This window comes from Lepus europaeus, chromosome 10, assembly GCF_033115175.1.
Source record: "Lepus europaeus isolate LE1 chromosome 10, mLepTim1.pri, whole genome shotgun sequence".
Lineage (NCBI taxonomy): Eukaryota > Metazoa > Chordata > Mammalia > Lagomorpha > Leporidae > Lepus > Lepus europaeus.
This window is the reverse complement of record NC_084836.1, coordinates 118,224,708-118,238,395: the sequence shown is the minus strand read 5'-3', so window position 1 is coordinate 118,238,395 and position 13,688 is coordinate 118,224,708. Positions and strand designations below refer to the sequence as shown.

General features: G+C 49.1%; 1 protein-coding gene across 1 annotated transcript in view; it reads left to right on the top strand.

The window, feature by feature from the left end:
- Positions 1–8,958: 8,958 nt before the first annotated feature.
- Positions 8,959–13,688, top strand: part of BCAS1 (brain enriched myelin associated protein 1) — a 100,211-nt gene continuing 95,481 nt past the window's right edge. The window contains exons 1-2 of the mRNA XM_062202577.1: positions 8,959–9,030; positions 12,431–12,509. Of these exons, the coding sequence (XP_062058561.1) occupies positions 8,959–9,030; positions 12,431–12,509 (151 nt within the window). The remainder of the gene's footprint in view (positions 9,031–12,430; positions 12,510–13,688) is intronic.

Below are 13,688 nucleotides of genomic sequence, written 5' to 3'. Positions count from 1 at the left end.
ATCACCAAGCAGTCCAAAATTCTGATAAAGGCACCGCTTCCCCTGGATGCACGAGTTCTCATACCAAGGCCTGGGGAGCATGTCGAGAGGTTTTAGTCCCTTGGGAGCCTCTAGAGTGGAAGCAGCCTGTACCGCTGTGCATGCTGGCCCTGACACAGTGGCAGTGGGTACTGGTGCTGTGCTGGACACACAGGGGAGTGCAGGAGTGGGGGCCTGGCAGAGCGGGCCTGTTCTCTTTGCTCATCCATGTACCGACCTTGCCTCCAGGGGTTTGGTTCTGCGGGGTGTGCCAGCCTGGCCATGTTGGCATTGCCCTCTGCTGGGTGGCGAGGGAGGCCCCCGGTTTGCACACATTCCACTGCGTTGATCAAAGGTGTTCCTTGTTTACGCAGTGACTAATTCTGTCAGCACCATTCCGCCCTTCGCCAGCCACCCCCTTCCAGCTGATAGCCATTTAGCATCAGCAAAGCACTTTCTCCAGGCCTGGCTGCGTCACATTTGGTGTTTGGCCTGCTCCCGGGAGGAATGTCTGGTTCACATGTGACTAACATGTAACTAACATGTAGCAGCAAGGGAATCAGTCTCTGGAGTGGCAGAGGGGTCCCCAGGGCAGCCTCTCCAGTGGAATTTACTCATGGGTCGGAACAGGGAGCTACTGAGATCACGACACGAGTAAGAGAAATAGTGGGCATTAGTCACAACCAGCTCCTACTCCTACTCCTGCCAAGCCCCGGCACTAAATCTGCATGATTATCGACGACAGCCCCAGCTCAGTCCACACTCCTCGACAAGGAAGATTCTTGATTTCTTATTTCAAAGATGGATAGGCAGTAAATGTTTGTATTCTATGTCCTGTTATGTTACAGAGAAATATTTCATCGAATGATAACATGATTCACATGACAGAAGAGACAGGAGAAGGACAGTGGTAAAAAGTTAACCCTGAACTCTAGAATCTGCCTCTAAGGATTCTTGATTCTCCCACTTCCTAGCTCCTGATCTGTGCTTCAATTACCAGACCACCACAGAATCACTCACAGTTCCAGAGGTCGAAAGCCCGAGATCAGGATGCCAGCGGGCTGGGTTCCACTCAGAGCCCCCTTTCTGACCTGCTGGCAGCTGCTCTCTTGCTGTGTCTTCATGTGGTGGGGGCTGGAGGACGAGAAGAGAGAGATGAGCTCTTTGCTGTCTCACGGCCCACGCCCATAACCTCATTTACCCTTCCCTGAGATCTTAGAGGTCCCATTTCCAAATACAGTCACATCAGGGGGTGGGGCTTCAACGCATGCATTTTAGGAGACATGATTCCATCTGTGGTGTGAACTTGGGTGAGGAACTTAAGCTCCCTGGACTCAGGTTGTCCATCTGTAAAATGGGAACATTAAGAACAGCTGCCACGTAGGGCTCTGCTGAGGATGTGATGCGTGAATCAGGAGCCTGTTTACAGCAAGGCCTTGAAGAGTGTAGACACTTTAGGAAAGTTAGGTATTATTATTATTATTATTATTATTCTATCAGCCCTCCAGATCCAAGGGCTCTGCATCCATGAATTCAACCGAGGATCAAAAATATTTGAACAACTGCATCTGCGCTGAACAGTACTGACTTCATTTTTGTCATTATGCCCTAAACGGTACAGTATAAAACTTGTTTACCTAGCATTGATGCTGTGTTAAGTAACCCAGGGATGATCTGAAGTGGACAGGGGGATCGTGTGGGTTCTAGGCAAACACCATTCCGTTTTTTGTAAAGGACAGGAGAACCCACACATTATGGTTTCGGTGGAGGGTGCCAGAGCCAACCCCCTCCACAGCCACCAAGGAACAACTGTACCAGAGTACAGTGCATTTCAGCCACCACTTACGGTAACAGCTGATCTCTGTTCATCGTCTGCTGTGCCCCTGCACTGGGCTCAATACCATGTGGCCTGAGCCCTGTGCATCTCCACTGGAGCCCCATGGGAGATCACCTGTGACCCCAGGCAGGCTGCCCCCTTTCACTGCTGTGGATTAGTCTGCCAACCAGCTCTTTAGAACTGGTGGAGCCCTATGGGACCCTGGGAGTCCCTCAGTCCAGCCCCTAGAGCAGGGCCCCTTAGCCTCAGCACAACTGATGCTTGGGGACAGGTCACTGTTAGGGAAGAGAATGTGTAGCAGCATCCCACCTCTGCTCACTGGACACCAACACCATCCCCCATAACAAATGGTGACCATCGCAGCTGTACCCAGGCATCACCAATCATTCACTGCTACTGGGAGAAACACTGCGCTCACTCAAGTCAAGGACAGAACAAAGAACAGCGTATTTCCAAAGAGCAAACAATTAGCACAGCCATGTAAGTCATCAAGGAACAGGACAAGATTTAACATATGAAAAATTAATATGTTGCCCTAGAAAACTGGGACTGAAAATCCCCACCCCAGATTTTATACGTGCATTATGTATAATGTCTGTTACACTAATGTGTGTGTATATGTGTGTGTGTGTATATATATATATACACAGTATGTGTGTGTGTATATATATATATATATACACAGTATGTGTGTGTGTGTGTGTGTGTGTGAGACACATGGATTCTCAATACATATCGGGTACTCACACTCTGTCAGGCACACATCTGTCCCATTTAACCACAACACACAATACCAGGATGTGTAAGGACAGCAGGATAATGGTCAAAACCCCTCTGAGCCTCAGGTTCTCACAGAAAATTGGGAAAGTGAAGGGCCTGTCCCAGGGGGTTGTTGGGAGGACCACCAGCGGCAAATACACGCAGAGCAGAGGGCACAGCACTGGAAAGCGCTCCAAACGCTGACTGCTGTCCTGCTGTGAGCAGGAACGATGCAGAGGGTCAACAGTGCCACCCACAGCTTCACACTGGGGGATTTAGCCAAGGCCTGGCTCCCTCCAGGGCTGTTTCTCTTGGGGCCAGAGCAGATGCCACTGCTCCCATCAGGTGTCCCACCCACACCCACAGTCCTCCACAGGCATCACATGATTCACACGTCCACGTCCACGGCCACTGGCAAGGGAGGATGTCTGAGAGTGGGCGTGCCCTACACTCCCACCCTGAGGATGGCCCAGCACAATTCTCTGATGTGCAGCTGACAAGGCCACCTCTGGCAAAGCAGTGCCCTGCAAGGCATGTGAATGGCTTCAGACACTGTGGTTTGTGGACCCCAAAGTTTGAGGCCTTTCTGCCATTGGGCTGGCAGCATCCGGGTGAGACCTCTGACCCAGGAAGGATACTCACTCTACCCGCTCCCCTCACCCCAAAAATACCCCAAGCAGGGGCTCTCAGCAATGGCAGTGACCTCTGGAAAATGCACCCATGCCTAGCCCCGCCCTGGGAGAATCCATTACCCTGTCTGGCTGGGGCCTGGGCACAGGGCCTCCAAGTTCCCCAGGGACAGCCTGGGATTCAGTCTGGGACTCAGGCCAGGAGGGAGAGAAGCAACAAGACTTTCTCACCCACAGATGGAACCCACAGTAGCAAAGTGCTGGGGCCTCCAATTCCAAAATTTCAAAAGCAAGCCCCCTGCCATATGGCAGTTTCACATGTTTAATGACAAATAAGTCATAAAGCCAATCAACTAACACTATCAGTTCATGAAACAAAGGGCATTTTTAAAAAAAATTTATTTGACAAAGTTATAGACAGTGAGAAAGAGAGACAGAGAGAAAGGTCTTCCTTCCGTTGGTTCACTCCCCAAATGGCTGCTACGCTGGAGCTGCGCTGATCCAAAGCCAGGAGCCAGGTGCTTCCTCCTGGTCTCCCATGCAGGTACAGGGGCCCAAGCACTTGGACCATCCTCCACTGCCCTCCTGGGCCACAGCAGAGAGCTGGACTAGAAGAGGAGCAACCAGGACTAGAACCCTGCGCCCATATGGGATGCTGGCACCGCAGGCAGAGGATTAACCAAGTGAGCCACGGTGCCAGCCCCCAACAAAGGGCATTTTAACTTCATATTCATCCCCCCATCCTCCCTCCTGCCAGATAAAAGCAAACTCTTTCAACTGAATAAGTTTATCTAAAACCCATCTGATTTACTTTCCTCACTTGTTACAAGCTGGAGAAAACTTCATCACAGACAGAAATTATTACAGGAATTGCCTTAAGCTTCAGTTTTCCTATCTGTCAAATGAGGATAAAAAGAAAGAATCCCTGCCTTGGAATCCTTGAGTGACTCATGGGACACTGCAGTCATTATGATTTGCTCAGAAATTTTGGCGGTGTGTGTGTGTGTGTGTGTGTATATATATATATATATATATATATATATATATATAACATTTCTTTTGAGAAGCAGGGAGACAGATGGGAGGAGGGGTCCAAGAGGAGGGAAGGAGGGGGAGACAGGGAGAGCAAGCTGTCATTTGTGATTTACTCCCCAAATGCCCGGGAGCCAAGAACTCCATCCAGGTCTTCTATGTGGGTGGTAGGGACCCAAGTACTTGAGCAATCACCTGCTAACCCCAAGGTGTCCATTAACAGGAAGCTGGAATCAGCAGAGGCGGGTCTCAAGCCCAGGTACTCCGAGGTGACAAGTGGGTATCCCAGTAGTTTCTATCAGCTCCTAGCCATTTCTCACTGGAGAAATTTGCCAGAAATATTCCAAGGCCCCAATTCAACTTTTTGGTGAGAGGATTGTGGGAATCAGAAAACTGCAAGGTTGCAGGCACAGGCACCTCTGGGGCAGACCCACTGCACATGGCATGGACAACAATGACCACTGCAGCTCCGACGGTGTGGTCTTCTGTTGTTGTCATGGTAACTTTCGAGCAGAGGTAGACTTGAGATCTTCTTGCTGGTTTCATTGCTAAACATCAAAATCCTGTCATGTGGACCTAGCCTTGTAGGCTGAATTCATTTCTGCTCTTACATAGGCCAACGAGTGGCAGTAACCTTTCACTTTCACCCTATAGAAACCTTTCTCTTAAAAAATCTGATGGTCGGGCTGGGCCAACTTTGCAACACGTGCGTCACGAGGGCTCGTGAATGCAGCACTGTCTGGTTTATGGCAATCACTGCAGAGTGTGTGGCTGAGTTTGCCCTCTTTCAGTTCCCTCTGACCTGACGCTGGTGAGAGCTACGTGAAACGGGCAGAGATCAGAATCGTGCACTCCCTCCCTGTGGGATGGAAAAGCTTTCTCCCAGCTGCACACATCTCCCAGCCTGGTTCTTTATAAACTCCCACCTTCATTCCAAGTAGCACCCAGAGGTTCTTTACAAACTCCCACCTTTATTCCAAGTAGCACCCAGTGGGCGGTTGTTTGGCTCGCTGGTTAAGACCACAGCTGGGAAGCAGGTATCGCAGACTGGGTGCCTTCTTTCGAGTTCTGGCACTGCTTCCAGCTCCAGCTTCCTGCTAATTTACACCCTGGCAGGCAGCTATGGTGGCTCAATGGTTGGGTCCCTCCCACCCAATAGAGACCTGGATTAAGTTCCTGGCTCCTGGGTCTGGCCTAGCCTCATCTGGCTACTGTAAGCATCTGGAGAGTGAACCAGTGCATGGAAGATCTCGCTCTCTCTACCTCCCTCCCTGTCTCTAAAATAAATAAAAATGAATAAAAAGAAAGTAGCCCCCAAATAGAACTGAATTTAAATTGAATAATAGCTTTAAAAGTTTTATATCCATTGTTGAATAATGTTAACATTGTTAAAAGCTGAATTCAGATGGAGATTGTGTGTGTGTATGTGTGTGTTCCTGCCCATGACACTGGTCAAGAGCTTTAATGTATGTGCCTCAGTTTCCTCATCTGCACAGCTGGAAAAATACCACCACTGATGCAAAAAGTGACCTAGTTTTACTACAGGCAAAGCTCTTGGCCCAGCTTCTCAACACTAGATGTTCTTGCTATTACTATCCTATTGTAACTGTGGTTGTCAGAGTTGTTATTTTTATGTGCAGTAGGTTCAAATCTTCATCAGCCTTATTAGGAATGACATCTCTCAGATGCCTTAGTGAGAACAAGTTGGTCCTGAGCAGACACAGTGAACTTTCAGGAAAGGGTGGATAGTAAATTTCTTCAGCGTACTGAGTCACCTCCACTGCTACTCAACTCTGCCACAACAGCAGGAAGACAGCACAGGCGCACACGGCCATGGCCGTCTTCCCACTGAACCTCACTCACAGATGCTGACTTCGACTTCCATATCATTCTCACATGCTACAACTGTTCATAAATGTAGAAGCCATCCTCAGCTCCCTGACCACGCCAAAACAGGCCACAAGCTGGATCTGGCCACCGTTGTTGTTTGCTGAGCCTGGTCCTGAGGATTCAGCTTTGCATTCAAACTTACCCTGTTTCTAGATGAAGTGCATATCACAGACTTAATAAACAGAAACTGTTACAGGAACAAGTGTCCTGCACAGTTTTCAGTGCTGTGCAGCTTTATCACATGGTAGGATTAGAAAACACAGAAATCCCTAGATTCTGTTTTGCACCAAACTCCCCCTGGAGAGCAGGGGGTGGATCTGTGACCCTTTGTGGCCTCCCTAATTTCCCATGACTCTGTGTGTCTAGAACCAGGGAGTAAAACTCCTCCTAAGGGCAAGAGGCTCACGGGAATGCTGGAGACGGGTGGGCTGCTTTCAGTTAGAAAGCACGGGTCCTGCTTTTACTCTGAGGGGCTGGGGAGGAGGCCCCCTTGGAATTGTCTGTGTGTGTGGGAAACACCTTCAGGCAGCAAGACGGGTCCTTGTCCTGGACTCAGACATGCTTCGGGTGGAATCCTCCTTCGGCCAAGTACCCGGGTGAGTTCTGGAAGCTGAGCCCCCTCCTCTCCTGGGGGAGCCAATGACACAGGCAACATGGCAGCAGTCAGGAGCAGAGGCGACTGCATCAGAGTCCCACCTCTCCCCTCACTGACCGCTGAGACCTGCGGAAAGTCACACAGCCCCCGTGAGCCTCCACCAACTCAGATCAAGAGAAAGGTCATGAGGACACCTGGGTCTCACAGGGCTGAGCCAGACCACACAAGCCAAGGGGACTGAGACCAAGCTAAGTAATGGTCTCCTGACCAGGTTCCCGGGCGGTTCAGTGATGGCACGGGCCTGTGCCTAGGTCGGTCTCCAACAGGTGAGGAAGAGTCACCAAGTGTTATTACCTCCATTCAACTAGCACTCAATAGCTGAGCTCCTAGTGAATGGAAACACACTGCCAGAACAAGGAGATAAGAAGTAGGTGAACCCCAAGTCTTGTGCAGCCATTAGCTGGGGAAGGGAGACACAAATAGTCTATTTTGCCCTCTAGTCTGGGGCAAAGACACCAGTGGTGGCTCCAGAATCCTCTTAACCTGTACCACCACCCTGTACTGTACCACTCCCTGCCCAAGTAATGCCACCAGTGTACTTGCATTCACACATATCTCACTGCATGTGAGATACATGGATTACATGCACATATATTGCTTAATAGGAGCCCGACATTGTTCTGACTGCTTTATACAAATCAACCCACCAAGGCCTTGGTGCAGACTTACAGGCACAGGGATGCTAACCAACTCTCCTAAGGACACACAGCTGAGGAGCAGAGGGGATGGACGCCCAGGCCATCTTGCACCAGTCCAAACCATGCTCCCATAATCTCTGTGTCATGTAGCCTTAAATGAGTGGAAATGCCTTGGCTTGTGGATTTATTGTCTATCTGTTTATTACCTGTATGCCTAGCCAATTTCCACTCAGTGAAGTCAGATAGCCCCATCTGTGCAATGCACAGCTGTACACAGAGTGCCTGGCGCAGTGGTAGCTGAAGAGGTGTACTTAACGTGTGAGTCAACGAATGTGTAAAAATATAGCCAAATAAATCTGTCATAACAAACAGTGCCAAGTGCTATGGGAAAAAAAAACACATTGCTGGTACCCAGAGTAGTTTTAAAGGGAATTAATTTGGTTTGAGGATCAGAGAAAGCTAAAAATTGTATTATTTCAATTACACCTCATTTTTTTTATTTGACAGGTAGAGTTAGACAGTGAGAGAGAGAGAGAGAGACAGAAAGAAAGGTCTTCCTTCCGTTGGTTTGCCTCCAAAATGGCTGCTACCTCCGGAGCTACGCTGATCAGAAGCCTGGAGCCAGGTGCTTCCTCCTGGTCTCCCATGCGGGTGCAGGGCCCAAGCACTTGGGCCATCCTCCACTGCCTTCCCGGGCCACAGCAGAGAGCTGGACTGGAAGAAGAGCAGCCGGGACTAGAACCCAGTGCCCATATGGGATTCTGGTGCCACGGGTGGAGGATTAGCCAAGTGAGCCATGGTGCCGGCCCCAATTACACCTCATTCTAAAGTCTCTTTGACACAACAGCCTGACTCCAACTAGAGGAAAGAAAACATTATCTACATTGAATATGCCTTTCATTGTGATAAACCTCTTCCCCCAGCAATGAAATGCAATTGAATATTAGTGCTGGGCCGGCGCCATGGCTCACTTGGTTAGTCCTCCGCCTGCGGTGTCAGCATCCCATGTGGGCGCTGGGTTCTAGTCCTGCTTGCTTCTCGTCTGGTCTGGCTCTCTGCTGTGGCCCGAGAAGGCAGTGGAGGATGGCCCAAGTGCTTGGGCCCTGCACCCGCATGGGAGATCTGGAGGAGGTGCTTGGCTCCTGGCTTCTGATCGGTGCAGCGCTGGCCGTGGCGGCCATTTGCAGGGTGAGCCAATGGAGGGAAGACCTTTCTCTCTGTCTCTCTCTCTCTGTCTATAACCCTACCTGTCAAATAAAAAAGAAAATTAGTGCTGCATGTGACTTCAATTGTGTTCGATGTAAGGCTCCAAAATCTCCTCTCATTCCCCAAAATGAATCTAAACAGTCAGGTCGAGGCTGGGCCTGTGAGAATCCACCCCAGAGACATGTGCAGGCCTCTGTACCCCTGCTTCCCACATAGGAATTGGATTTTTGTTTGCTTTTGGTTCTGATTGCTTTTCTCATTCCCTCTCTCATTTTCTTCTCCATTGCAGGAACAATGGGTAACCAGATGAGCGTTCCACAGAGAGTTGAAGACCAAGAAAGTGAATCAGAAGCGGACACTTACAAGGTATGCAGTTGCAGCCCCAGGAACATTGGCTACAGTGGGGAAAGCCAGGGAGGACAGAACACAATGGCTGGTGATGGGCTGCATTCTCGGGAGGCTTCTAGGAGCCACTGTGGAGCTCGTCCAAACTGCAGGTTCTGAGGTCCCACCTAAGGCAGACTGAAGCAGAAACTGCATAGCTTAGCACCCGTGGAGCCTCCACCAGTGATTCCTTTGAAACCAGTTTGCTACCTGCTTCCAGGCGGGCTCTCAATTATGAGTCAATTTGCTCCTCCCCTGCACCAGGACACTTGGCAAAGTCCAGAGACATTTTTGATGGTCACAACTCATAAGAGAGGGTGCTCCCCAGTGGGTGGAGGCCAGAGATGCTGCCAAACATCCTACAATGCACAGGACGCCCCACAGCAAGGAAGGAGCTGACCCCAAATGTCCACCATGCTGAGAAGCTCAGGTCTAGAGCAATGGTTCATGGTTTAGCTGCACATTAGAATCACCTGGGAAACTTTTAGAACTTCTTGACACCTGAGTTGCCCATCTAGGCCAATGAAATCAGCAGCTGTGCAGAGCGAGAGCAGGAATCAGTATCTTCGAAGCTCCTGGCTGTTGCAGCGTGCAGCCAAGGTGAGGATCTAGGAGTTGGAAGACACCTCTCAAAGGCTGAGACCAAGGAGACTCAAATGCTTGTCCTTGGACCTTCTACCGCCAGGCAGTGGAAAGCTGGAATTTCCACCACTGCTGCTTCTCACATCAATTCAGCGTGGAATCCAGAGCTTTGCTCAACATGGAGGGCCCTCCAGGAGGGAGACATATACCTAGGAGCTAATGTAGATCAGAATGCAGAGGGAACTCTGCTCCCGACAGGTCAGAGTTAAGGAAACGCCATGAAAACCTAAATGCCTGCAGCACGGCCTCGGGCGGTACACAGTAGAATCACCTGAGTTGCTTTCATCACCTGATGCCTGACCCCGAGAGACCAGCGCCATTCACAACTCTGGGTAGGGGGCCCAGGACTCAGATTTCCTCAGCTCCCCAGGCGACGCCAAACCCAGCTAATTCTGGCAACTGTGAGCCTCCAGGAGCTGGGAAGTGAAAAAGTAACCTTAGTGGGGGCAGGCCTCTGAAGGCTATAGGCTCCAGCTGACGTACGCCAATGACGTGACCAGTGTCCCTGTGTTCTTGCTTCCCACTGGGAGCTGAAAAACTGTTAATGAAATATTCCAAGTTCTAAATATGGGCAACTGACTCCAAAATATTTAAATATCAGATTTGTATATCCACCAAGTACTGACCTGGGAATGCCAGTTGTAACATCTAGGCCAAATGATTTAATGTTTAGATTTTTAGATAGAGTTAATGCTAAGTTCAAGACCACAGACTGACTTCAGACAAGAGCACCATCACACAAATAGAAAGAGAAATTCTTCTTCACGACCTCAGGAGGGTCCCATCTCCAGGTACTGGCATTTGGTCTTCAAGGTTTTTTTCTCTCTGCACTCATTTAACAAGTATTCTCACTACAATGAGTTTTAACAACATAAGGCAATACATGCAACATGGTTAGCATATCATCAATAGTTAATATTAGCTGTTGGCAGTACAATTTATTACTAAAATAACATAAAGCATATTCTCTTTTGCAACTATTTTTCTTCCCATGTGAGTATGTACAAAGGCACATCAAAAAGCTTGTGGAAAATGAAATTAAAAGGTATGTTTACTTTATTGCAAAAATATTTTGAAATCCCTGCATCGTTTTTTATAAAGTGTGCTTCTGTGAACTTTTTGATGACCCTTTGTATATTATTTCAAACATTTTTGACCCAAATTTATCTTTGGATTCTATTTTCTTTTTTTTTTTTTTTCTTTTTTTTTTTTTTTTTTTTTTTAAATTTTTTTGACAGGCAGAGTGGACAGTGAGAGAGAGACAGAGAGAAAGGTCTTCCTTTTGCCGTTGGTTCACCCTCCAATGGCCACCGCGGTAGCGCGCTGCGGCCGGCGCACCACGCTGTTCCGATGGCAGGAGCCAGGGGCTTCTCCTGGTCTCCCATGGGGTGCAGAGCCCAAGCACTTGGGCCATCCTCCACTGCACTCCCTGGCCACAGCAGAGAGCTGGCCTGGAAGAGGGGCAACCGGGACAGGATCGGTGCCCTGACCGGGACTAGAACCCGGTGTGCCGGCGCCGCAAGGCGGAGGATTAGCCTGTTGAGCCACGGCGCCGGCCTCTATTTTCTTTTTTTAAAATTAATTAACTTATTTATTTTTTAAGGAATACAAATTTCATAAATACAACTTTAGGAACAGAGTTATTCTTCCCACCATACCCGCCCTCCCACCTACACTCCCACCCTTCCTCCTCCTCTCTCTCCCCTTCCCAGTCCCATTCCCCATTAAAATTCATTTTCAATTAACTTTGTACACAGAAGGCCAACTCTATACTAAGTAAAGATTTCAACAATTTGCACACACATGCACACACACAAAAACTGAGAATTAGTTTTTCAGTTAACCCTCACAATACAACTCATTGCGGACAGAAGTCCTGCATGGGGAGTTAGTGCACAGTGACTCCTGTTGTTAATTTAACAATTAACACTCTTGTGTATGACATCAGTAACCACCTGAGGCTCTTGTCATGAGCTGCCTAGGCTATGGAAGCCTTCTGAATCCACAATCTCCTTCAGTATTTAGACAAGGCCATAACCAAGGTGGAAGTTCTTTCTTCCCTTTAGAGAAAAGTATATCCTTCTTTGATGGCCACCTCTTTCCACAGGGGCCTCACTCACAAAGAATGGATTCTATTTTCTACAAACTGTTTGAAGTGCCCTGTGTGTGTGAACGCTGTATACACAGTCTTTTAATATACCTATATAAATATTAGAAGAGAAAAAGAATAGAACAGTGGCCTAAAAGTGGAAAGGGCTGCAACGATGAAGACAGAGGGAGGGCGTGCAGAGCAGGTGACAACCCAAGGCCCACAACGGACCTCCTGTATTTGACAAGTTTGTTGACTGAGGCCTGGTGGAAGACTGCGTGTGCGAGACAGTGGAGTGCAGGTAGCCTCACAGCTTTCAGAACTGGCTGTGAACTCCTGCTCCACCCACCCACTCTTAGGGCCCCACCTGAGCCTCAGCGCCCCATCTGTACAATGGGTCAGTGCCTGCCTGTGGTTATGGGGTGAGGAAGCACACGACAAAGTGCTCTGTGGTAGCAGGAACCCAGTCCTCAGCGTGGGTGATTCTGCTGCTCTGAGGCATGATGGGAAGCTGGAAAAGTTCCAGAAACACAGTCTTTAAGTGAAGTTTGCTTTCTGAGAGGCATGTCTGTAGTGTAGCTTTAAGGTTCTTCCCTGAGTCCTTCCAGTTTTCCCAGAGACTTGACAACAACACCACGTGCTCTGTTGCAGGTGACATGGGACAGTGAGTGTGGTCAGAATGGTTCGGCGGTGATCGTGTCCACCCACACTGTTCAACACTACGATGAAGGTCAGTGCCTGCGGGGACAGGGGCTGCTCCTGTTCATGGAGACACAAAACGAAAGGGTTGATGCCATGGGCCGGCTCTGAAAACCTGTGCGTCGGCTCCTCGTGGCTGCATGGAGAGCAGTGCAGGCGGGGGCTTGAACACTAGAAATCTGAGTCATCACCCACTATCTCCTATGGTGCCCATCAGCAGGAAACTGGAATCAGAAACGGGAGCCAGAAGTCAAACCCAAGCACTGTGATGTCACAGATATTTTCACTGGCATCTTAACTGCTAGGCTAAAACCCAGTCCCTAAGTTGAATTTTATCAAATGTAAACTATATCTCAATCAGATAAATCTGATTCAAAAACTGTCAATGTACAATGAGGATTTTAAAAATTCCAGGCCGGCACCACGGCTCACTAGGCTAACCCTCCGCCTGCAGCGCTGGCACCCCAGGTTCTAGGCCCGGTCGGGGCGCTGGATTCTGTCCTGGTTGCTCCTCTTCCAGGTCAGCTCTCTGCTGTGGCCTGGGAGTGCAGTGGAGGATGACCCAAGTCCTTGGGCCCTGCACCCCATGGGAGACAGGAGAAGCACCTGGCTCCTGGCTTCGGATCGGCGCGGTGTGCTGGCCACAGCTCACCAGCCAGAGCGGCCATTGCGGGGTGAACCAACAGAAAAGGAAGATTTTTCTCTCTGTCTCTCTCACTGTCCACTCTGCCTGTCCAAAAAAAAAAAAAAAAATCCATATAATCAAGAGCTATGCATATCAATTAAAGACAGAACAAACATTAAATTCTGTCAAGAGTCTTTTCTGTGGAAGAAGTAGATCACTGGTTGGTTTTGAAGGCCATCTGTCACCACATTCTGCTGTATCTGAATTTATGAGAGGTACTTTATGAAGGGGCAACAGCTCTTAACTATTTTGTCTGAGTATCCTGGTCCCATATAGAACCCAGCAGAAGGCAACCTCAGCAGATAGTAGTCACCTGACACCAACAGGTGCATGCACGACTGTATTGCATCTCCTCCAATCCAATGGTCTTGGAGGTGGGCCGTGCCTCCTGCAGGGGCTGCCTGTGTGCTTTGCTCATCTGTAGAATCGATGGATTGTCAATGAGAAACTGAGCCTCTGAAAGTTCAAAGATCACACCATGAGAGAGGACAGGACACTTAGTCCCCCACATCTGCAGGCCAGACC